Source organism: Emydura macquarii, unplaced genomic scaffold (assembly GCF_026122565.2).
Source record: "Emydura macquarii macquarii isolate MOO-44397 ecotype Brisbane River unplaced genomic scaffold, CSIRO-AGI_Emac_v2 contig_3451, whole genome shotgun sequence".
NCBI lineage: Eukaryota > Metazoa > Chordata > Testudines > Chelidae > Emydura > Emydura macquarii.
Genome location: NW_027133588.1, coordinates 7,900,869 through 7,927,448, shown reverse-complemented (window position 1 = coordinate 7,927,448; position 26,580 = coordinate 7,900,869). Strand labels below are relative to the sequence as shown.

At 40.1% G+C, this 26,580-nt stretch overlaps 1 protein-coding gene across 3 annotated transcripts in view; it reads left to right on the top strand.

Annotated features, from left to right (window-relative positions):
- Positions 1-6,681: 6,681 nt before the first annotated feature.
- The window catches only part of ENTREP2 (endosomal transmembrane epsin interactor 2), a 344,249-nt gene continuing 324,350 nt past the window's right edge, over positions 6,682-26,580 (top strand). For all 3 annotated transcript variants that reach the window (XM_067534559.1, XM_067534563.1, XM_067534560.1), the window contains exon 1: positions 6,682-7,400. In XM_067534559.1, the coding sequence (XP_067390660.1) occupies positions 7,158-7,400 (243 nt within the window). In that variant the 5' untranslated portion in view covers positions 6,682-7,157. The remainder of the gene's footprint in view (positions 7,401-26,580) is intronic.

Genomic DNA, 26,580 nt, shown 5'->3' with positions numbered 1-26,580 from the left:
ACTACAATGGTGCAGCAACAGCATTGCAGCTGTGCTGCTGTAGCATTTGAAGTGTAAACAAGCCCTTAGCTTCTAACTTCTTCACTGTTTCAAAAGACACAGTGGGATCTTTAATGTCCACAGAGCCTCAGCTCAACGTTTGATGTGTGACAGAAGACCATGTAGTACAATATCCCATCTCTGGCAGTGGGCTGTACCAGACGCTTTATATAGGAAGGTATAAGAAACTCTGAGGTCAGTGGGGTTCTGTGTGAGTACAAGTCTGCCTGTCTGGACCTCAGTGCTGGGTCAGAGCCTCAGTGGAACTAGCTATGAAAATAAGTGTTAATCAGTGTGAATAAGGTTGGCAGAATTTAATCCTCTATTAATCCTAATATTTTTAAAAATATTAAGGGAATGGTTTTAAAGGTCTGTTGTTGCAACTTTAAAAGACTTGGTTCAGTGAGTCTCCATCAATAAACAATTATTTTCCATCTTAATATGAATTTCATGCTCAGATTGGTCATTTACTAATACAAATCAAAATCTAATTCCTCAGATGTCAATGGTTTATAATGTGTAAAACCAGACAGTTATTTATTATTATAACAACAACCACCACCAGTAGGTGAAAGATCACAAATTTAAAACTGATGTTTTTCTATAGTGTCTCATTGCTCAGATACTAACCTTTTGAAGGCAGGATACCTGTCCTATTTTCAAAAATGTTATTGTCATTAGGAAGCACAGTGTTAATAGAAGCAATGTCGCCTTGTGTTGGACATAAACTATATAGCCTAAGGACCTAAATGTGCAACCCTTAACTCATACTGGTAAGCAGTTACCCATGCAAGTAATCATATTGGTTTTATTAATGTCACTTCAGTTAGTTTACTACAAAAATCATTGTGTTTTGAAAGTCAGAAAAACCTCCTGAAATTCTAAAGTTGATAAAGCAAGGCATTTTTCTGTAAAATTATAGTAATGATAGTTTCTCTCTCCATAGTTAAGGTTGCAGCTAAATTTTCACTATAAGCCCTTTCGCCTCAGGGCATTTGTGTGGTGGCAGAGTGAAGGTAGTTTGGGTGCCTTGTCTTAGAAATACAGTCTTAGCTCTACATGTCCTGGGTTTTCAATGTTCTTCAATGATAACATGTACTCAAATCTTAAATTTAATTATGTGGGAATATATTGCCGCTCAGTTCTACTACTGATGTAAACTTTTTTGTTAGGTCCAAAGTGTCTATGAAGCCAACTTCATGATGTTTTTAACATTGGTGTTAAAAAGGGCTTGATTATAGTCTGAGATATAGTAAGTAGTAGTGCAATACACGGTATTCTGATAATTTCTCAAATATAGGTATACAAAAGTAATAACAGATTTTTAAGATACATACCAACAAATGATATACCTCATATTAGAACTCATCCTAACATATGAGGATATGGATATTATATACATGGATATTATACCTGCAGCACAGACACCAGAAATAGTACTTCTACTGTTACTGTAAGGATCTATATTGTGAATGGTGTAATACTTATGCAGGTAGTTCTAATGTAACCATGTTTGTGAGAAACAAAAGTTTTTTCTTTTGGGAAAGAAAATGTTTAATTTACTTCTTTTCAACAGTGATACTTCATTTTGACTAATTCCTATCATACCTTTAGATGCACATCCTATATGGTATAACTCAGATCTCTGATGCTTCTTTCACCTGAATGCAGAATATTTCCTTTAAGATATATGAAAAGCAGCTTAACATAACTAAATCATGTAAAGTGTGCAGTTTTGAAGGCATGCTATTGTTGTGCATAACTGACAGCAGAACAGGGCCCTCAGGCTAATTTCCAATGCCCAAGCCCTACAGGGTGCCTTTTTATCAGCTTTCTTATTAGCCACGATGAAATTAGGTTTTTGAGGTTCACCTCAACTATGAATTTATTTGCTTTTTAAAATTAATATCACTGTTCCATCACTCTTGCAAAGTGATTTTTGGGCATTGGATTTCATATAATTTAATTGTTTTGAACAGTATGGGTGGTATTCAGAAATGGGAACTTCCATTTTTCAGTATAGTTATTAGTAAACTACTCATGAAGTTGCTTCCTGAACTGGTTGGGAGCCAGCAAAGAGTGACAGTAATGAGACAATTTCCATAGAAGAGGGATCGTTACCATGCTGGAGTCTGAGTTTTGATGTTTTCTAAGCTGATAACAAGGTTCTATAGGCAGTGCCCTTCTGACTGCTTTCAGAAAATAATCAATTTGTGAGGGGGAAATGGCATTTAGTTTTTTTGCTATATTTAAATTTGGCTACAGCAAACTTTTGTGATGCCTTTCGAAACTGTAGTAACCATATTTCTCCCTTTTGGTTATAACCAACTTAATGGTGATGAAAATTATCATCAGAAACATAAATTTCACATAACCTCATACACATATGGAACTATTGATTATTTTAAAATTGTTGGAAATCCCCTTTGAAATTCATGACAATTTGAAAGCAAAATCCAGAAATTAAGAACTTTTCAGGGAAAAAATATAGGAAAAAAGAAAATATTGAATTCACAACTAATGAATGCAATGTCAAAGGTCACTCAAGTCCTGTTCTTGAATGAGCTATAGAAGCTATGGTCTTTAAACCGATGTTGTCTTGACTAGCCTGGTAGATGAGAGGCACAGTCATGCAGGAAACATGCATTTGATTTTCCTAGTTTCTCACTGAAGAGATCGACAGGAGTTAGAAGTAGGCCTTGAATTACAAATATTCAGCAGTGCAAACTCTCTCCTCATATTCTATTCTCTCCTTATATATTTTAAAATAATGGCCCCAATTTGGAGCCGTAACCAAGCTGAGTTCAGCACATCCCAGGGCGTGAGTTAACTTTCCCACCTCCTTGACTTTGGTGTTGGCCAGAGCAGTATTCAGCATAAACTAAACCAGCCTCAGAGTTCACCTAGCTTCTGCTGTGCGTGCAGTTAAGCTTGCTATGGAACCATCCAGCAGGCTAGAATGTTTAGAGGTCAGTATGATCTGGCTAGCTTCCACTCCCCATTTGTCTCTGCCTCATGTCCCTGTTGTGTCCCCAGCACATCCATACAGTGAGGTGTTTGAGGGAGAGGGAGTATACTTTTGGCAGAATGGCCCCATGCTACCTTTGGTGTAAACCAGCCTTGTGGCCTCTGTAAATGCCTACAGAACCATAATTCAGGATATCAGCAAAGGCTAGAATTTGGGTAATACATTTCTTTCAACAAGCAAAACTTCAGTTCAAGACCTGGTTGGGATTGCTGAAGAATCTAAGGATGCTGTAAGCCAACTTCTTATTGTGATCACTTTAAAAATTAAATATTTTAACTGAGGGCTAAATTGTTCTAGAACAGAAAGACCTAATTACAACACAGATAAACACAGTTCTACCATAGAGTATAGAATGGTACCTAACAGTGCTGGAAATGTGCTATAGCCTTTGGCAAGGTGGTTCTTCAGCTCAGTTTGAGGATCTGATTAAAACACTGTTACGTTGCATCTGCACTGCACTGCAGAGCTGAATTTTAACCATGTCAGGGGACAAATTAATTGTAACTGGTTCCCTCTGACCTGATTGCTTTGTGGCACGGATAGACATTCAGACAAACAAGATTAAAGCCCTTTTCTGTTTTGTATCAATGCTGCCTGCAGTGGATAAGTAAGTAGATTTGTATATGGCTTTGAAAGGCCACTCTGAGACATGCACTGGCAGAACACGCTGATACAAATAAGTGAATGATATGTATAAGTATGAAAAAGGCATGAATCCCATCTTGAGAAGCTTATCTCCCTGTGCAAGAAAAGCTACATTCTGCAGGGGACAGAGTTGGGGAAGAAGAGAACAGCTCAGGATACAAGATGTAAGTTCTTGTCTACATCCATTTTTGTATCAGTATAACTATCTGTTAGGGGTGCGAATTTTTAGCAATAAAGTACTATAATTCCCTTAATGTGGATGCATTTTTATTGGTATAAATATGCTTATACCCTCATAGTTTATTCTTGTATAGTAAGGATGCATTATACTGGTATTACTGGATCCACACTAAGGGGTTGTACTGCTAGACTATGAGCAGCACAACCTTGATAGTGTGGATGCAGTTATACTAGTATAAACTATACTGATACAGTTGAAGTGGTACAACTTTGGTTTGATGCATATGCTCTGGTGTTAATGAGCCACTGGTTACCACTACTGCTTTAAATTGAGTGTTACCTACCTCAGCTGAAAACAAACATAATTGTTGTCATCCTCATAGTGCAAATTACAGTAGAACCTCAGAATTTCAAACACCAGAGTTACGAACTGACTGGTCAACCACACACCTCATTTGAAATGGAAGTATGCAATTAGACAGCAGCAGAGACAAAAAAGAAAAAGAAAAAGAAAATACAGTATAGCACTGTGTTAAATGTAAACTGCTAAAGAATAAAGGGAAAGGAGCATTTTTATTCTGCACAGTAAAGTTTCAAAGCTGTATTAAGTCAATGTTCAGTTGTAAACTTTTGAAAGAACAACCAGAACTTTTTGTTCAGAGTTACGAACATTTCAGAGTTATGAACAACCTCCATTCCTGAGGTGTTCATAACTCTTAGCTTCTACTGCACTGTAGTCACATCTCAACAAACAATAAATGCACACAGAAGAGTCATTGGCCAGTAATCTTCTTCCACATCTTCTGGTCTTCACACAGCCTTGAACAGTGCACCATACTGCATCCCTTCCAGTCAGCCATATTGTCAAACTACACTTGCCACCAGTGCACCGTGAAACCTGGCACAGCTCCCTGCAAAACTTGCTTCGACAGTCTTCCACCACTCATCTGACCCGCATGTCTTACAAACTCAAGTTTTCTTCATCTAATCAGATATCACTCAAGTTATGCTGCTCGTTAGTGGTGTACAAGGTATAACTAACATGCAGCAATTTCAATTCAGAGGCCTCTTAATATCCTGTTTCGCTAGCATCTGTGTCGCACATGCATATAGCAAGATGCTGAAGACAAGAAATGGCAGAAATTTTATTTTACATTTCATGGCAATACTTTGCTTCTCCAAATGAGATTGTGTCAGTAAAACAGTAGTCACAAGTCCAGTTTTATGTTGGGTCTCTAAGGGTTGTTTAGTGTCCCATCGTTCTCCAACATTTTCTTGCATAGCACATGCAGATTGAATATTTGCTCCACTATACCCCTTTTTGATCTAAAATGGGCTTATTCTTTAGCCAGAAAGTTCTCTTTCTTGGATGCAGTGCTCTTCAGGATGTGGGTAGTGTGTGTCAATAAGGAGGTTGTGTGATAATTTCCACAAACTGCTGGGTTCCACTTTTTATGAATAGGAACCATCAGGAATTGTGCCCAAGTCTGGGGCCATCTTTCAGATTCCCAAATCACAAGTGACAAGCTTATGGTATGTTCCAGTGAGTACGGCTTCACCACCTTTAATCAGTTCTGCTTTTTTGTTCTTCACTCCAGGGGCTTTATTGCTTTTCAGTGTCTGCAGCACATCCTCAACTTCCCAGATGAAAGCAGGTCTAACAGACACTTAAAATGGGATTGGCAGACCTCTCCCAGTGTTGTTAACACTTACTTGCTGTCATCAATGGTGGAAAAGTTTTCACAAATGTCTAGTAGATAGGGGTCCTGGATGGGGCAGTTTTGATGACAATTCAGACACCACTGCAAGCTGAAGCTTAACACCATCAACTTAAACTGTAGTCAGCTAAGTAAATGAGTCCCAGTATCTTCAGGGACTCTGCCTGCTAATTTTGTGGAGTTCTGTGTAACATTTTAAAAAAGTGTTTCTCTCCCATGTTGCTGTATGAAAGACCACAGACAACAGCACAAACTGGCTGGACGTAGTGCAGCCAAATGCACAAAGTAAACAAACTGGAGAGAGAGATTGTCCTCTAATCCCTTTTAGTTTTAAAAAATGTAGGAGTTACATCTAACAAGTGCAGATAGCCGCGGGCCAAGCCAACCTGTGATTGTCATTATTATTATTTTTTTAAAGCTGACTCTTTAAAAATACTGGTGGGCAGCTGTCCTGGGTCCCCTTCTGCGTCTGTGGCTTCTCCCACCTGGTCCTGTCACTGGGACCCCCAGCTAGGGCTCTGAGTACTGTCTCCCCCCTTCTAGGAGTTTCTTTGCTCTGCATCCGGCCGCCTCCCCGGGGGCGCTCTGTCCTCCTGCAAGGTGGATCGGTGTCATTCCCCTGCCCTCCTCCAGGCCTGTGTCTTCCACGCCTGCAGCCGGCACCATCCCATGCGGCTCCTCTGCCGCACTGTCGCCTTCCCCCGCCTCCTCCGCCGTGCTGCTGCCGCCGCCGCCCTTGTTTGTTCGCCTCGCACACGCCGCTCTCCCTCCGGAGCCGGCGGCGGCCGCCGTTCGTCCTGCCGCTGCCTCCACCCACCGCCGGCCGTAAACAACCTCCCCTTCCCCATCCTTCCCTCCCCGCCCCGCCGCGGCCGAGCGGGAACGAGCCGGGCTCTCCTACCCCTCTGCGTGCGCCCCAGAGCCACGCGCCGCTGCCGGGCTCCGAACCGGAACCAGCGCCGGCACCGCCTGCACCTGACCCGGCCGCGCCTCGCTGCGTGCGTGCGTGGCAGGATCCGAAGAGGCGGCGGCGGTAGCGGCGGCTGCCTGAGCGTGCGGGCGGCGGGGGAGAGCTGCCTGCCTGCCTGCCTAGCCCGACTCGCAGCCGCTGGCCATGCCGGCTGGCCGCGCAGCCTGGCCGGGGCGGGGAGCGCTGGTCCGCTCGGCGGCGCCCTGACTCCGCGGCGGCGGACGAGCGGGAGCACTTGCCTGGCTGCGGGCTCCGGGCGGCTGCCCTCCAGCGGGGGGCTCGCGTCTCCCGGGGGCAGCCCGGCCCCGGCGCCGCGGAGCATGAACAGGGGCTCGCCCGTCTGCACGGCGTGGCCCGGACTCTGCACGGAGTTGCCCGGCGAAGTGCATCCTCTGCCGGGAGCGCGGCAGAGAGACCAGCCTGGCCGCTACCTCCGGCCGTGCAGGGGATGAGCCGCGCTGACAGAGCCGCCGGCCCACGGGCGGCCCCCGACCCCCTGGAGACCCTGTGAGCGGGGCCGCTACCCCCCTGCTGCCCCCTGCCTTCCCGCGCAGCGGACGCCGGTGCCCTGGGCAGGATGCCGCTAGCCGCGGGCAGCGCGGTGCAGCCCGCCGGAGGGGCTCGCTCGCTCAGCCCCGCCGCCCTGTCCCGCAGTTTGTCCCGCCTGCGCGAGTATCGGACCCGCTCCCGGATCATGCTGTCGCTGGGAGTCACCCAGATGGTGCTCGGATGCCTCATCGTGGCCGTCAGCTTCGCTGCCCTGGCTCTCACCACTTCGGCCAGGGTTCGGCACTCCTGTCCCTTCTGGGCCGGCTTCTCGGTAAGTGCCGCCTGCAGGACGTGCTGGGGCAGCTCCTTGGCTTCCCTCGCGTGCCTCTCGAACAGTGATTGTCCCGTCTGCAGCCCGCAGAGGGAAGAGTTAGAGTTAGAGTTACCCCCTTCGGGGAGAGGGTAAGGATCAGGGGCATCGTTTTCCTCTCCTCTGCAACATTAGTAATGGAGAGAAATGTACGAAGTTTGTTGTATATCACTGAGGCATAAACACTCTTCAAATTCAATGTGAGTGTGTGAGTCGGGAAGGTTCACGAGATGGGATGCTGTGTTTTTGCCTCCTTTGGGGATTAATATAGTTTGTGCCAGTGGGTGCCCCTCCATTTCCCCCCTCCCCCGTGGTACTGTATCCTTGCTCATGGTACTCTCATACCTGCCTCAGAAGATTCTATTGACAAGAAGATAATTTGCACCTTTGGGATGCACCAGATTGCACCAAATGACAAGTACTATTGGAAAATGTCATGAGGGAAGATACCCCTATCCATCTTCCCATTGTAAATGATGTGATTGTGATGCTGAAGATCTGTTTTATATTTTGCACATATGAAATACATTATTTGGCCTGAAATTAATTTTACAAAGTGTGTGGAGGTTGTTTGTTTTTTATTTTAAAATGTTAGGGGGTTGAAAAAAGTGTTTTGGAATAGAATGGCTCTTGCTGCCTTAATGGTAGAGTGGATGGATTGACTCCATTATACACACACTGCCACAATGGGTTACAAAAGATAAAATATTCAGATAATAAAAGTGTTACTTCACATAAAAACTGCTCCCTACATCATTGTGTTTGAGGAGTTGCTGTAAGGGACATGGGATCACACACGAATTTAAGTCAAGGAGAAGTAGGCTCTTAGGGAACATCTTCACTGATGGCAGCAAATTTGCAGCCCTTCGATCGATCCATCTGTTAGATCGATCTATCTAGCAGACGTGTTAAAACCACCCCCTGAAGTGGCGCGGCGCAGTGAAGACGCTGCGTAGAAGAGGAGTTACGAAGTCGATGGGAGTTACACAAGCTATTCTACGTAACTCCTGTCGACTGCCGCCACATTTGAAAGGAAGTGTAGACCAGGCCATAGAAATGCTTTATTTTCTTCTGTAGATGACAGGAACAGCCAGCCTTTACTTTATAAGTCAAGTTTCCTATTCTGATTTGCTGTGATAATTACATTTCCTCTTCACCCATTACGTCTCCTTCCCACTTTTCTTATGCTGTACTGATTGAACTAGAGGTGATATGATGTGGCAATACTTATCAGTGGGACCATCAAAAGGTCTGAGTTTTGTTCTGATGAAGTCAATAGTAAAAGAGGGTTGGTGTTTTGTTAATATTTTGTGTGGAAAAATTGATACATTGTTCTGAACTTCTGTGTAAACATAGGTTTTTTTTAAAGGTATTACACAGATTCCTATTTACCACTGTATTATTATTGGAGTCAGTTATATAACTCCTCTGGAATAATTTTGACTACTAACCTTAAGAACTCTGTCTTTAGAGCCCACTGGATCCACTGTTATCAGTTGATGTCTCTGAATTTCTTGGCACAGGTTTATGCATGAATGAAAATGTAACTATCAGGGAGGTTGTTTTGGAGGTTATAAAATGAAATTAGTACAGCAGGAGCAGATTTTAATGTACACATGCAGAACACAAACCATCACAGTTGCAGAAAGCAACTGCACGGCTCCACTGGGGAATGTAATTTTGTTTGCTGTTGTGTTGTTTTAGCTTTGCTGAGTGTGGAAGTTTCACAGAAGTTCACTAAAACACATTACTAACTAACTAGAAGACTATAGCTCTCTGAGTAATGTAAGCTCTGACAAATAATTCCTTCACCCACCCTACATGTTCTGAATGTGCAAGCAGGTGTTTAAAAGATGCTACTGATTAAGTTTCCTTTTGTCAGTTTTGTCTCCATCATGCCATGTTAGGATGTTTTAAAATTTTTTGGTCTGGGCAGGTGACCTAAATCTGTAGTGTATCTGCACTTGTAATATTAAAATAGGAATTTTCCACAGATTTCTCTTTCATTAAGAGCGAAACAGGAATACTCAAATCAGTGGTGAAACCAAAGGTTACTAGGGCATTAATATCACTGAGCAAACTCTCAGTCTTGCATTTAATTTAATAGGTTGTTGGTTACAAGATGATTTTAAAGTATTTGTCCAGAAAACAAACTTATATTTGATTCAGACCCAAGTCAATTTCCCTAAATAGCTGGCAGAAGGGCACATTTTCAAAATGGGTCATGCCTAACCAAAATTATTTACTTAAAAGTTCCAGATGGGTAGCCATGTTAGTCTGTTTTGTGACATAACTTAGACAGAATCTGCTTCTAAGACACATCTAGGACCACATTTTCCATGGCGTGAAACAGTAGTGGTATATGCGAACAGTAATAATAGGATATTAATGCAATGACATTACTTTGAATCACCAGTGATAATCAATACCATGTCAATTGTTTCTAGTGGGATGTGCTACAGTTCTTTTACTAGATCTGTTTAAAATATTGCCAAGAAAAGTTATCAAATACTAACATGGGGAGTTAGTATTGCTTGAAAAGCCATCAGACTTGGAGAACTTCTTTTGCAGAGCATTCGTGGGATTTGTGCAGAGATGCTTTTGGTGGGTCCCATAGAACAGGACATGATACAAAGCTACTTCCCCTTGCGTCTGGTTTTGGGGCCTATTTACTCTTTTTCCTTTTCTTTGCTACTCTCCATGCAATGTACCACATGGAAGAAACATGTTTGCTGCTAGTCTGGTTCAATCATACCGTGGACAGGGCCAGCATGATTAATGCTTGCTCACCCATACACAATGTACTAGGGAGCATGGATTGTTATGAACCAGTTAGAAGGACCAAAACACGAGGTAATGTATTGCACACCTATGATAGTGTTAGGAAAACTCTCATTGTCCTAGGCATTGCAAATGGGTAAAATGGGTATTGAATTTCAATTCACGTGTTCCTACAGAATGAGACAAGCATGTTTTGTTTCCTCAATAAAGCTTTTATTTTTTATTTATTGCACTTCTGCTTTACAGAGCAAGTCTCTAGAAGGGATTGAAAATAAACTAAGCCATCCTTTTGACAAAGCTTATCCCTGGATGTTAAAAAGTTAACTGTCATTCAAACAGTTTTTTTTATGTGGTTAATTTTAAAGAGTCCCGGGGAATTAAAAATAGCCACATGTGCAGCCTCATCCAATATTCTTCTAAGATATTTATAGTATTTTCAACAGAAGTCAGACATAGCATCGCATCTGGAAAACTATCCTACTAAAGAGTGAAGTTTTTCTGCTTGCCTCTTGAAAATGTGCTTAGAAAAGCAGCTATGTAAAGATGTGAGAAATAACTCAAATATTTTTTTCAATCTTCATTTCCAACCAAATATAAACCATCAACAAACAAAAATTCTCTGCACTAAAACTGAAGTTTTAGTTATTTCTCTAGCCCTTAATAATCCTTTCTTAATGGTCAAGCTCCTGTTCTAGAATTCTTATTGGACTACTCTGAATGTACTTACCTTTTTGAAAAGAAGATACATCAGATATGGATGTTGATGGAAAATATCAACAAAAAGTACTCCCTAGAATTCAGTTTCCTTGAACCTTGGGGAATAGTGCAGCAAGTCTTCTCTGACTGAGTACATGCTGATACTCAGACATGAGCAGTCCAATATTTTTTACACTAAGCTACCAAGTCTTCAGTTTTAAAATCGCTAAAGGGCAAGAGAAAGTAGCTTCTATATATTTTATTTCCTTAAAAAAACATGAGAATTCAGTTTTATCTTTGCTCTTTGGCAGAGCTAAATCTCAAATTAAATGAGTAGCTAAATATCAAGTTATTAGTTCCCTGAGGAATACAAAATAATAGCTTTTTAAGAGGATTTTTCACTAACTTCGTTCTGAAAAATTTAGCTGCACTGTCAGTTTGTCATAGGGAAATCACAGAGAAGCAATGTGAGTGAGGTAATATCTTTTACTGGACCAACTTCTGTTGTAGAAGAGACACATTTTTGAGGTACACAGAGTTCTTCTTCAGGTGTGGGAAAGGTTCTCAAACTGTCACAGCTAAAGGTGTTAACTGGCCACTTCACCTTGAATGGTCTCTTACAGTTTGTGTTAACTAATTATGCTAAACAATCTGTTCCACCTTGTATTTAGCTGTGACACTCTGATTACCTTTCCCAGAGCTGAAGAAGTGCACTGTGTAGCTCAAAAGCTTGTCTCTTTCACTAACAGAAACTGGTCCAATAAAAGATATTACCTCACACACCTTGTCTCTATATTCTGAGACCAACCTGGCTATAACAACAACAGAGGGTATGTCTATACTGACGGTGGCAAAGTCGCCGGTGTCAGATCGATCTTTCTGGGTGCTCAATAGATCAGGAAGTTGACATTAGTAAACCACCCCCTCAAGTGGCGTAGAACTGCGTCGATGGGAACACAGTTCCCATGGACGCAGTGAATATGGCATGCAGAAGGGAAGCACAGCAGTCGACGGGAGTAACACAAGCTACTCTGCGTAGCTTGCATAACTCCTGTCGACTGCCGCCGAATCTCCCTGTAGACCGGGGCAGAGAAATCATGTTAATTTTAGCCCCAAGAAGTGCAGATGATGACTACCATAGTCCTGTGCTTTCTGAGATTGGTTAATGGAGATCAGAGCTACAAGCAGCTAAGTACCTTCTAAATATTTTAGAAAATCATGCCTTTAATTAATTGTGGCAAATAACTTCCCAACATTTGGAATGTTTTGTTTGAGAATGAGAGTAAGGGGGTGTAATATATACTTTCTTCTTCGATTCCTGTCTGTCAGCTCAGCAATGACAAGTGGGTCTGAATGAAGTCTTTCCACCAATTTCTGTCGTGTGTGAGCTTCACAGTTTTGTTCATCTTTAAACATTTTTATTCTTTGCCATTCTTCACCATCTCTATCCAACACATCCTCAGTCTTTCTCTATTTCCTGGCACTCTGGATGTATTGCTCTGTGTGATATCCTTTCCAGGTCATTCTTGCCACGTGTTCAAACCATCGCAGCCATATTTCTTGAATCTTCTTCAACAGCATTATTTCTTCTCCTAGCCATTTTCTTATCACTTCATTTTTCATTTTCTTTCATCTTAAAAATCTATGTATTCCCTTCAGCGAGTTCATTTCTGCAGTCAATATCTTTTGTTTGTCAGCCTTTCTCATATTCCGGCATTCTGACCCGCATAACAATATTGGCACAACAGTTGTTTTATATACACTGATTTTAACTTTTTATCGAAATGTCATTAGCCTTCCAGTTCTTGCAGAGTTTTCTGAATGCCGTAGCAGCTAGTCTGATTCTTCTTTTTATGTCATTTTCACAAGTCCCATTTTTTAGTACTAGTCCTCCTCATTACCTCTTCATTCTCCTCCACAATGTCTCAGTGAATGCTTTTCCTGGAGCATTCAATAAGCTCTGTAGTTCTGACACTCACTCTTATTTTCTTTTTTTATAGATCAGCACTAGTGTTACTTTCCCCTGTTCACCACTCGCTCTTGTTTGTAATTCTTGTTTAATAGTTTGTGCATTACCTTTGTCATGTGTTCCTCACCTGCTTGCAGCAGCTCTGCAGTTGTGTTGTCACTTCCTGGTGCCCTTTTTTTCTTTTTCAAACTTCCTATCAAGTTTCTTTGAGGAATTCAAACCTTATTTCAAGATTATGCCAATAGTTAAGATGAGGCAATATAAATTTAGAAATAAAGTGAGAAGGAGGGGAGGGCACAAGTGTACCCAGATTATATGGGCAAGTAGTGACAATCTTTTTACTTAGAAGAAAATTCTTGAAGGATCTTCACAACCTGTGAGTAATGAAAATTCAAGCAGTTAGTTTGAACTGCAGTCTGTTTCATTAACTTCACCTTCATATTTTTGATCAAATAGTGAGACAACTGTGAACAACAGTAAATTAATTGTTTTAGCATCATACCACAACTGGCAGTAACCTCTCTTCTATCACTGTGCCAGATCTCTCAAAATATCTCTGGATCCACAATATTGCAACTGTATATATTACAAGTGACTGAATGTGTTTCCACATTTATTAACTGTCTCAGAAAGTCACTGTAAGACTGAGCTTCATTAATTCTCTCACCAGGGAAAAGTGAATACTTTTTTTTAATACAGAGTATATGAACATAAAGGCCTTATTTATATTTCTAATAACATGAAGGAACCTATCACTGACTTGATGATCAAGGTGGCTGTCAAATGGCTGTCAAAATTAGGCTACTCCAGCAAACCATTGAAACATTAAAACATGTCAGAAAATGTCAACATTGAAGTTCTATGGGAGACTCTAGAAACTTTGGTGTAACTGGTGTTTGAGGAAAATATGTATTCTTCACTCTCTGTCCTTCAAAAGCCAAAACATTTTGGATGATTGGTTTATATATGTGGTGCGATAACTGCAAATGGTCCTTTATAATTCATAGAATATGCCCAACAAAAACTAGATTGGCTATTAGGCTCTGGCTTTCTGGGACATACAGTAGCTGTAAACTTGGCTTATTTGGGGTTAAACTAGGTTTAGGGCCACTTTAGACACATTTTATGGCCACAATAGAGTGGCACTTGAATGTACTGGTGAATCTAGTCCAGAATGTCTTCCCCAGACAGCTTAAATGTATTTGGTGACCACATTTAATAAATTTATTTAATTCTTAATTCCTGTGTATGTTCAACCATGATAATAACTACATTGAACTATAGGAGTGGTGTCTGCTCTCGCAGTCATTTCTTGAAATCATTTACAAGTAGGCAATTACAGAGATAATATTCCCTTCCTCTCTGATCCCAGCATCCCCAGAAAATCACCAGTCTCATAGGTGGGACTCTTACTGAAAGGATATGAATGAAACTGCCATGTAATTAATCAGATTATTATTAATTATTTTGTTGTGGTCTTTATTTTTTTCCTACTCAGGCTTCTCAGGTTATATTTGTAGCTTCAGTATTTCTGGTCAGAAAATTAGACTATAGTTTTTTTTCCCCTGGGTATATGTATTTCAGTACAACGTTATTCTTGAGAGCCAGCACAGCTATAGAATTTCTCCTAAAATGCGGTCTCTTCTTTCTGTTTGAATTCATTCTTAACTCTTCTGTTTTTTGCCCCATTCCATTTTGAAAGTAGATATAATATACTCACTTAAATGCAACCTTGATATTATGAGAACCTTGAAGATATTAAATATTCAATGAGTTAAAAGCTGTTTTATACTGTTCAGAAGTAAGTAAAAGGGGTAATACATTTGTAAGGGAGGTTGTCGAGGTAACATGCAAACAGTCTTCCCAGTGCAATGTCAGGCAAGATGTACAACAAACAGAAAATGTTCTTGTTAGAGGAGGCAATCATATATTGACAGAAACTTGTTGGGCAGATTTCTGGAGCACTCTATGTTCGATAATGGCTTTATTATAAAATAGATTTGATTCCAATAGCCAATGCATTATTGGAGAGGAGGATTCTCTATGTATGTAGTTTAACTTTAAAAGCTTCTACTATTCCCAGTCATTACACCTTTTTGTCCTTCACATGCAGTAAATTGCTTCAGCACATCTTCATATGTAATCGTGGTAGAGGTGAATGGAGGATTAAAAGAAATATAATATAAAAAGACAGTGATAATTATAAGTTGTGCTCATTTCCTCTCCATTACAGCAGCAGATTTTTTTGTTCCTTCATTGACTTTTTTCCCTTTCCTTTGGGCCTTTCACTTATTGCTTAGATAGTCAGTTGAAGTGAAGGAGTCCCTAGGGTGATGATATTAATAGCTTTGGGGAATGGGGTTCTTTTGTTTTGGGCTGAAGAAAAGGTTGCCACTAATAGGGAGCTGGTTTTTATGGAAGTAAAGATTTCAGAGATGAAGAGAAATTCAGCTGCTACTGTTGAGCAATTTTTTATTTTACTTTGATTTACTGTATTTAGCACTGAATTTTTGCCAAATCTGTGAACAGTCACTTAAGTGTTATTTCTGCTGTGACTGGCTATCACATATCTATCACATTTAAATGTGAACTTTGTTCCAAATGAATGTTTTTGGAGTACATGTCATTGTGGATCCTAATGGATTCACATGCAACCTTGTGTTCAAGACTGGGTTTTTTTAATTTATTTTTTGTTTACTAGAAGTGTCCATTAGGGCATGCTCCCTCATAACACCTCATTCTCCGCTGCAAGGGCATAAAGAGTGTGGTGGTGAAGATCCTCCCACAGTCCCCTCGTGTTCCCCATGGCAGTAAGACTGAATATGGTAAATGTTTAGCCTGAGATAATAATTAGGGGGTTAATCTTCAGAGTGTTCTGCAAATCATTGGAACCATTTCTGATTGTCTCTTTGAACTTCCATGAATTGTCCGGACCAAACTTCTCTGGTCAGACCTCCTTGTACACAGTTTTCTCTAACAGCAGATGTAAAAGCTGCAGGCTCCAAGTCCTGTTCAGTCTGCACTGGACTAAATCCCCCTGAAAGATGGACACAATAAGAGTCTCTTCTGTCATGGGGAATCACATATCCCAAGCAGATGCTTGGTATGCTTATCTTTCTCTGTGAGGACCCTCCAATTGCAAGATACAAGGTTGAAACTCAGCCTTCTGGAACAGTCCATGAAGATCTCATTAGACATGGAGGAAACAAGCTCCAGAATCCCAGCATCGTATAGCAACCACCAAAAAGTCAGATGATGCCTAAAACCACTGCAAAGAAGACAGTGCCAAGGGAAGACCTGACACTGACATCAGCACCGCCATCAGAATCAACACTGGTACTGGCATTGAAGCTGACCTCTGCTTCAGCATGAAAGCCAGCAACATCACCTCAAATGTCAAAGTCAAGTCAAAAGAGGCCACTCCAAGCAATGAGGCAGACTCTTAAGAAGGAGCTTAGTATTTTGACCCCAGCCCAGGTACCTTAATTGTATCAGCTGTAGAAGAAAAATGGAGAATTAACAAAAGCACACTAAGGACAAAGATGCCAAATGTCTTGACTTATTTGGAAATAAGCCATATTCCTCACTTTGCTGCAGATATGTGTGGCTAACTGCTTGGGGCTGCAGTCCAAGTAGACTTTCTAATGTGGAACAGGGTAAAGCCCTTCCTGGCAAAGTTTCCTTATGATGGCAGAGAGGAGCTTAAGGCCTCTGAACATCAAGGCATATTCCACCAGGTCATAAACAACACTGTCTGCGTGCTTCAGAAATATACCAGTCTCTGAGATCTGAAAGGCAGTTATGTGGAACAACTCACTAACTGTAGTTAAATGTTATACACTAGACAGGGCAGCCAGATCAATTGCCAAGTTCAGGAGAGTAGTACTTCAGTCTGTTTAACTAACTGATACAGCTGAAATTCCTCATTCCCACTATCCAGGGACTGTACTGCTTGCCAGTCACCGTAGTGGGATCCACACTGACAGATACTCAAAAGAAGAGAGAACAGTTACATACCTACAATAACCGTGGTTTGTTTTTTTTTAAAAGACGGTGTCGTCATTGTGGATCCCACAAACACCCCCTCCATTCCCACTTCTAGGAGCCCTCAGCAATGTGGGCTTTGAATTGTGAGGGAACTGAGAGAGGGTCATGGCCGCCCTGCCCTTTATGTCCTGATACGGGAGCATGAAAAGGCATAGGGTGCATGTGTGGCCCTGATAGACACAGCTAGTAAAAAATAAAAATCCAATCTGGTGTGCATGAGGCACATGCCCACCTGGGGTGGGACTGACTACAAATCTAAAAAAAACCCACTTTAGTTACTTTAGGATAGACAATAGCTCTTCATGTGTCTTGGCATCTTTGTATTTGTGCACCATGTATTACATATTTAAAAAAAAAGAGAGAGAGCGAGAGAGAGATAATCAGTAAGCTGGTTTAGTGATTTGACTTTTTGTTCTCCATTGTAAAATTTTGCTTTGAGAATGATCTCAGGACAGTCTCTATACAGACAGCCAGGAACTGGAACATCTCATTTTCGTTGGCATTGTCTACATAGGAAAGTTGTACCAGTTTGATTTAAATCCGTTCAAATCCCTGTGTGGTCACTTTATTTCATTTTGAGTAGCTCGCTTTAGTTTAGCTTAAGCAATTAACGTAAGATAACAGAGAAAGAAAAAACCAAACCACTTTTAAACTGAAATAAGAGTGTTCACATAGGTTTGCTTTGGTTTAACTAAATCAGTTTCAGGGTTAAACCAGTGCAACCTTTTCATGTAGACAAACTATTAGTCTATCTTTTTTCATTCAAGTTATCTCAGTCAGGTTAGGTTAGCAAGATGATTAAAAAGCCCAAATTGAGATGCAGATCTGCTCACATGACTTCACATATATCAGTCTGCATTTTATGGAACATGTTAATCACATAAAGCTAACTCCATTGAGCTGACACCTTTTTTGCCTGTCAAGACAGGGCCTTATGGTGCAAGTGCTGAATATAATCCTGTGTGGAACCCTTAACAGATATCTTAAGGAAAAAAACCCAATACCCATCACTGTTATCTGCTCTCCCATCTGTAGGGTTTGTACATTGTACATAGATTGAAGGAAGGGAAGAGAGCCCAGGACCTCAAGAAAATGAGTTTTGGAATTAAGGGATTGGATCAGTGGTAAAAATCAGTTAGTGGATCAAGGAGAAGCTCAGCTAATTTGGGGACCAGAGCACAATCCTTTGTGTCATGTCCAAAGGAAATCAAGAATATTCTCTGCACTTGGTGGTGGTTATAGGTGGCAGGGAGTACTGGATGAGAGGATCCTTGGTAAGTGCTGTGCAAATATGCAGAGCAAGAAGTGGACCTCCACGTTCAAGACTCCCAATGGGGAATAAGAGAATTATGAGGCTGCTTCTCCTTTTCCTCTCACTGTTTGTGTGGACTGGGGTATAAAGCAAATGCAGCATGGAAGCAATAGTGCACTCATTAGACAGAGCAGAGGGAGAACAGGTATAACTGTAGCCTCAGTAATATGCAGTTTGCCAGGTGAAGAGATGTCACTTTCATATTTCTAAAGCACTGTTGCAAATGTAACACCTGTAAAAGGTAATTGACAGTGTCTCGTTTACATTTTTTAAATTATATTAACTACAGGCAATAGCAGTGCTCTGTGTATCTGCATGGGGAAGCATGGTGCAGCATGGTGCAAGAGTAATCTTGAGATTTCCTTTCTTCAGGGCACAGGAGACTAGAAGATTCATGGGAGCCAGTGTAATTTGTTGCAGGAGAGGGAGCTGCTATTATTGCTCCTGAGTACCTCCTGCAGGCGAATTGTCAAGGGGCTGAGGAACACTGGGTCATGCAGGTTGATTTGAAAATCTGCTATAATACAGTGCATAAAGCTTTTGAAAAGGAATAGGAAGAAAAATACTGCACATTGTGGTGCTTGGGGAGTGTGTGTGTGGGGGGGCATTCATAGGAAAAGCATGCATAAAAATGGCTTATCCTAGCATCCCAGCAGTATAATACATTATCTAAGTTTTCAAGTTTTGTTGTTTTTCTAGGCAGCCAGTCTTGAGATAGTATTACAACTACTTCATGCTATATGTAGCAGTACCAACATATTTGGTTGTTTTATTTTTGACATTGATACCCAGTAGAATGGGTGGAGGGGTTGCACATTTTGTTGAATAACGAAACATTATGTTTTAATTTCAATTCTGTTTGCCTTATTGCGTGCTGGAAACGTGTGAGAGCACATTTACCTCAGAAAGGCACTGGGCCTCACACCCAGAACTAGCCATGTGTAATGTAGTATATTCAAACACTTGAGAATGGACAAATCGTTTTTCAGACTGGTTTTTTCAAGGTCATTTACTGAGCCATGAACAGCTGCCTAACTAGTTCTATCTTTTGGTGAGGAGGTGTATCAGGCTTTTTGAAGCCTCTGCTGGAGGTCTTGCAGTGAAGGTGGGTCCCTGCCTAGAAAGGCTGCAGGGAAGCAGCCAATCAGAACAGGAGCAGCCCAGGGAATGGAGCAGCAACTGTTAAGGGCAGCAGTACATGGCTGCTGTTTACAGGGTCCCTGGGTTGGGACCCAGAATAGTGGGTGTGCCTGGGTCCCCTCAATGGCTAGTGAGAAAGTAGCCTAAATCCTGAGGACTCTCTACTAAAAGCCCTAGAAAAGGGGCTAGATTTACAGGGACCCAAGAGGGGCTGAAGAGAGAAGGCGCCCTCCGGAAGGAAGAGCTAAGTCCAGCTTGAGCCAGAGAATTGGAAGACTTGTGTTTGTTTTGAACTTGCATACCCTGGATGGTGTTTGTCCATTTGAGATTGTGTGACTTGACAAGAGGGCTAAGCCACTGACGACCCACCCAGTAAGACCAACAGCCGACAAACGGGCGCTGGGAGCAGAGAAAAAGTGGAAGATTGCACCCAGCTGACAGGAGGTGCTCAGGAGTGGTGAGTGTCCTCCTGTCCCATTTTATTTTAGTTGTATACTGCAGTTTAATGAAGGAATGAGTTATGAATTACTGTGATGAATTGTCCAGTCTTTCACAACTTGTTTTTCTTCTCCTATTCCATGTCTGCTGCATTTAGGGGTTAAGACGGAAATGGGGTTGCAGTTGGGTGTAAGCTAGTTCAAAAACTGTATTTCCTATATAATTATTTGGTTAAATCAAAATAGTTATATTGGTAACCCCAGAGTGAATGTAGTTTTGCTGGCATAAAAGTGCTCTACACTGGTATAGTTTATCCCCTTCCTGTATGGGAATGAGCGTATTTACACTGGTATAACCCGCAGTAGGGGTTTTGTACAGCTTTGACTTAGCTTTAGCTTAACCAGTATAGTTAAAGCAGCACAACTCTTGTGTACAGACAAGGCCTAAGTAAAAAATAAATTCCACGCCCATAACAAGGGGTCAGTGTGTAGGTCTGTAACAACTGCAGTAGTGACCATTATCCCTTACTTTTGGTTAGTGCTTCTGTAGTGCTGGAATCTGATTCTGTTTCTTCCCCTGGTCTAACCCATTACTATCCTCTAAGATAGAGTGTGGAGTAGCATGAAGACCCCCCCTACAGTATTGAGGGAATAGGATAGGCTTTCCCTACTGGGCTTAAATAGTGCAAAGGCGCTTACATGAGCCCTCAGTACCAGGCAGAATTTCATTCTATTTGAGCTATTGTGTGTGCTCGTGAGTGACTGTATTCTGTGGTATGTAATAGAGATACTTTAACTAAAACGTTATTTCTAAGCTTGTTGAGGGTCTTGGTCAGTAGTAATACATACAGTTGTTCCTGTGACAGTTGCACTGCAAATTGTGACATTATCATCTTAAAAAGCATTTAACTTAAGCACGTTTGTTCAGCAGTTACACTGCCAACTTGCCCTTAGGAGCTTTTCTCTCCTTTGGAGCTCCACTAATGGACATGTGTACTCACATAATTGAAATTTGTATCCATTGTCATCAATGAAAAATGTAGTAAATAAAACATGTTTGGAAAATCTATTCTTAATCCTTTCTAAACTGTAGTTATTTATTGCCTTTTATTTCATTCTTTGAATAGTGGATCTGTGTATACAGAATGACTCTGCAAAAGTAAAATCCTTGTGAAATGAACAGTATGCACATGTCACGTGTAGTAATCAGCTCTCTAACTTTAATACATTGGCTATTTGTACCCATTGACCCATAAACTCAAAAAGACTAAATTGTTTTTTCAAATTGTTTTCACTCTCAAGTTGTGGAATGTGGAAGGTCAAATGGGAGTAGGATACTCTGAAAGCACTTTTTGAATTTGTAATCACAATATTAACAGAAGTGTAACTATGGTAGCACATTTAATGCCATTATAAGATATATTGCTCTTACTTTCTATAAATAATCCAACGGCATGAGAGTTTGAATAAATTCATTGGTCCAAATTCTCAAAGGGTCCTCAATTTGGCCTCCAAAATTTCACTTTTCATTTAGTAAGTTGTTGCATGTTTGCTTTCTCTCTGGGCCAGAAATACTCTGTTCTGCTCAGTGTAAATACTGCATAACTCTGTTTAAGACGGTGGAGTTACTCCATATTTATTATTATAGAATTTTTACTCCGTGTATATATGAATGACATTTAAATGCACAAATAAAGTAGATAAATGTCTTCCCAATTTGTGAGTGCACATCTGAGATTTTTCAGAATGCAAAATATTGTAGAGGTAATTACCTCAGCAATCTGTCAAGAAATAGACTCTACAATAAGGATATTGCTTTTTAGGCTTTGTCTTCAGAAAAAATATTTTGAATGTGGTCTGTGCTTAGACATCAGTATGGTTATTGTACATATTGCAATTTTTACTATACATGCAGAAAAATGAAAAGCATTTTCAAATTTAGTTTTCTGTCCTAGGAACTTATATGGTTCGCATACCACAGTACCTGAGCAAACCTTACAATCTTTAATGTTTTTATCCATAAAACACCTCTGTAAGATGAGTAAATACTTAGGCTCACTTTACAGATGTGGAACTGAGGCAAAGGGACTTGCCCAGCTTCACACAGGAAGTCTGTGCTGGATCAGAGAATTGGAACCTGTAATGCCCAGGTTCATACTAATGCCCTAATCACTAGATCATTCTTCCTGTAGCTAATAGCTAGAGCTTCCCTGAACAATGTAATTTCTGTTTTTTCTAGCAAAGAGGTGGAGTGGAATTTCCAAGTTATTAATCTTTAAATATATTCTGATGTAAAAAGTGATAAGAGAAATGATGTAATTTTTTAAAACTAATTCTATATAACATTTGTTCAGTTAATAATTTTAAAAAGCTTTGAACACTCTGACAGGGAAGTTGTGTGCTTCCCTGTTGTTTGAGGCATTGTCACCAGAAATGTTCTGCAGAACAAACTCTGCTCTCATTTATACCTATGCAACTCCATGATCTTCAAACCAGGTACTCAGGTATAATACTGGTATAACCCTTCAGTGTCCAGTAAAGTTGCACTGGTGTGAGGGCATAATTTGTCCATGAAATTGTTATTGCTGGTGAAAGTGTGGGAAGAGAAAAGAACCTGGCTGACTTTCAGATCCTACATGAGCCTGGTTGGCTGGTGATTATTAAAATATCTCTATTTTTAAACTGACAATATTTGATCTGGAGCCATTGAGAGGTAATAAACATGTAACCCCCACAATGCCACTTTTATAATAACTTTTCAGGGAAAAACCTCACTTTAATGCTTCCTTCCAGGTGAAAATTATAAACAAAGCTATTTTTTAAAGATTGATGTTGGATTTTTGGCCTTCTGCAAAAAGTTAATTTGATGAGATACTTGTTTCAGTGTTTAGTGAAACAGAGCAAGGGAAAAAGCAAATGGGAATTTAATAGTAGATTGGAAATAAGTACCTTATTGTAATGCATTACTGTACTTGTGATTACTGTGAAGTTAAATTGATTCATTTTATTTCATTATAATTTATAATAGTGAAAACATTTGTTGACCAAGTGTATGAAAACAAAGTATTAGATCACAGAAACTTCTTTTAGTTCAGATTTTAGGAATGTGGAAACTAAATCATGCCTTCTACTTTGCCGCTGTGCAAGTGCTAAGAGGGCATAGGAAATCTATTTTCTGCGTAAGGAGCAGGCAAGATCTTTCTGTAGCATTCCTGAAAGCACTAGAAGAAATGTCTCACTAATGCACTGGCCTGTTCACCAGGCCTCAGGAGTGTATGATCTGCAGATAAAGGGCAGCAGTTGGGGAGCACATGCTGCTATTTCTGAAAGGCCACATTACCTAATGCATATTCTGTTGGCTTTCTGCAAAACATCTTGCACAGTGTCTGCACTGTGTCTTGCATGCCAGTTGGATGGCCGTGGACCTGCTGCTGGTCCCCTCCAATCTAAAGTTGTTTTCTGAAAGGATAGGGTTTAACCCTGGGTAAATTAATGTTTTGGGGAGGTAAGGAAAATAGTGAGGGGGCATTGATAAATGCAAGAAAATTGTGTCCCAAGTAAGAGTAATAGGATTCTCTACTTTGTTACAGTGTAGTTGCCTCAAGTGAAAGATAAAATGGTGTCAAATATAAAAGAAAGAGAGACAAACTATATGGAATTTCCTGAAAGGAAAATATTAAAGTAGGACTTGTATATTCACTTTTAAAAATGGATTCTAATAGTAAGAGTTACATTTAATATAAAATACTAATTCTAATTACACATTTTTATGAGCAAAAGAAAAAAATGATCCACTGTTTACTAAGAAGCAGCTGCCACAAGAGTATAATGATATAGACATTTTTGGAAATATGGCCTGGGAGAGTGGATTTATTTAAAGAAGTCTGACTGATCTCTGTTGATTTAGCTATTTTTAAATGGACAGTTTTCTTAAAACAAACAACCAAAACTTCCCCTAGAGTGTGAAATTTTTCAGAACCCTGAGCAATGTAGCTAGGTCAACTTAAGTTTTAAGTGTAGACCAGGCCTAAGATATTATAAATAATTATTGCAGTTTTTCCTTTAAGATGCAAATGAACAAAACCAACACTTCTGACCAGACTGGCCTGTAATTCCTGTTGCAGCAAGTAAATTAGGTATTCTGGTATTGGTTCTTTGAGTAAAGAGCCTTCATTGTGAAAGAAATGTTGGCAGTTTAGACAATGAAGAGATATATAGATGAATTACTAGATCCAGCATTAAAAAATCATTTTGTTGTCCATTAAGAACCTCGTGGTCCTCTCTCAGAACCTAATTTACTGTGAATGAAGCAGCTGAAAACATAAATATCTAAACAGCCATTAGGAAAAAATTTCCCAGTGGATAATATCTACCAGTGGCAGAATAGGATCGCCTAAGCTAGGGCATTCAGTCATAATCGTCATTGGTGCCCTGGGATGGATAGATAAATGCAAAGTAATTGGAACAAAGATAAAAGGAAACAATAACATTTATTGTTCTGACATCGAAACTAAAGTAGAAGTATTATGTACATACTTGTGGAAGTAGAATTCAGCACTGGAAAACTCTAGGTATTGTTTGAGAATTGTCTGTGTGTCACAGCAGTTTAAGGCTTACCATAACTTTAAAGTAAGTGTCCAGCCTACTTAGTTTTTTTAAAAGAAAGTTTGTTTCTGGTAGACACTATGAGGCAAATTATCAGTCAAGAAATATTCTAATTTATTTCTTAGTGTCTTTAACGTGTGTTTGAATTAATTTTTGATTTATAATTCATCTTTGCTGTAGTATACTTCACTGAAGATGGAAAAATTCAATCCAAAATGAGAAAAAGATACTCGCATTTTAAAATGTTTGAGTGATTTTAGGGCTCATAAAGGTGAGAAGGAACTCAAGGGCTTGGATGTACCTAAGCATATGATATATTAGAAACTTTGTGAGATTCTCCACATACTGCCTTTCTGGCAATCCACCTTACTGTGCACCTACAGAACCACTTTTCTTCAAGAATGAAAATCTAATTGGGCTGTTGCAAACCACGTTGTGTTGTCATGTACAAAAATAGGCACTAGACTGAGATCACAAAACCAGTTTTCCTTAGAGACCTGAGTGAAGACTTGAGCTCAGTTCCCAAAGATGATAGTTTTATTCTCTAGTTCATTCAGACCTTGGTGTATATACTGACTTTCTACATGATAACTTCACATATAGTAATCATGTACATACAGAGAGGCCGTGAAACACTGTGAAAGAAAATAGGTGATTCTTCCTCCACGCTTACTTTTAAAATGATAAATGACAAATGTGTTAAACCAAAAGATCATAACTGTCAAACTTCAAAAACAGACTTCAAAGAGAAACTGCAGAACTGGAACTCATAGGCAAACTCGACACAATTAAACTGGGTCTAAATAGGGACTTGGAATGGTTATCTCATTACAAGAAATAATAGTCACTGTCACATTCTCACCTCCTAATCAATGGTTGTGAATAGGCCTCAACTACTCTAACTGAATGGACTTTGCTCATACCTAACTTCCCCATTGTTGTTCCTTACCCTTAGATGTATATATATACCTCCTCTCTTATTTCTATTCCTCAGATTTGACGAAGTGGGTTACAGCCCACGAAAGCTTATGCCTGCAGAAATTAAATTTGTTGGTCTTTAAAGCGCTGCAGGACTCTCGTTGTTATAACTGTCATTAATCACCCTCTTTTCATAGAGTTTAAAAAGGTAATAGGAAACAAAATTAACATAGCAGCCAGAAGTCTGGTTTTGTTCGCATTGATCTCAATGAGAGTTTTGCCTTTAACTTGAATGGGAACAAGATTAGACCCAGAAAATAGCATTTGTGGCCTTGGAGCATTTAGGATTTGAATTGGCTGCATCACTCTTAGAGGTGGTTTCGCCAGAACAAGGTTTAAGTACAGGATAGTGTGGTAGATGTCTGGACAGTGAAATGGTCAGTCTTGTGGAAGCTTGCATTGCTACCACATATGCTGTACCTGTAGTATGGATAAATAGTCATCTGGATTATCATACCTTTCATGAGCTTTACATTCACTTAAACATTTTTTTTAAGTGGCATGCATAAAATGCTAAGAACATTACAGATAAGTAAGTTAGGCAAACAAGTAAGACAGAGCTGTACCTTTCAGTCAGGAGGATTGCACAGGAGCTGCATGTGATCCATCTCAATCAACAGCCCACCAAATTCAACCAGGCAAAAAAGAAACAAAAAACCTGTTGGTAAGATATCTGGAGTACCTGTAGATTTCCATGAAAGTCAAAGGGACTTGCAGAGGCTCAGCATCTCTCAGGATCAAGTCCAAAGTCAGAATCCTCTCAAAAAAAGTCTCATAGAAGTATTGGCAGTAATTAAGGTAAATGTCCAGACATATATCCAATCACAACAGGAGACTGATTCTGAATTTTAGAACTTGTGCTGACTTCTGCTTTATGTAATTTTACAGCAAGAAGCAAAGTTGGAATTGGTACAAATTCTGACTAGCATAGCACATAGTAAACACCAAAGGTGAAGAGGATATAAAATAATATGGTGCTTACTGAAGTGTTCTGCTCTCAAAGGATAACAATCAATAATCACGCCCAACAAACAATGAGTAGAATAACAATAATGCACAGTGATTATATGAATCAGCAAGTTCTTTTGGACGTAAGTGGTTCTCTGGTGTAAAATATAATAAAGCTTTTGGAGAAAAGAATAGAATAATTTTTTGTAGAAATCAGTTGAAGATGAC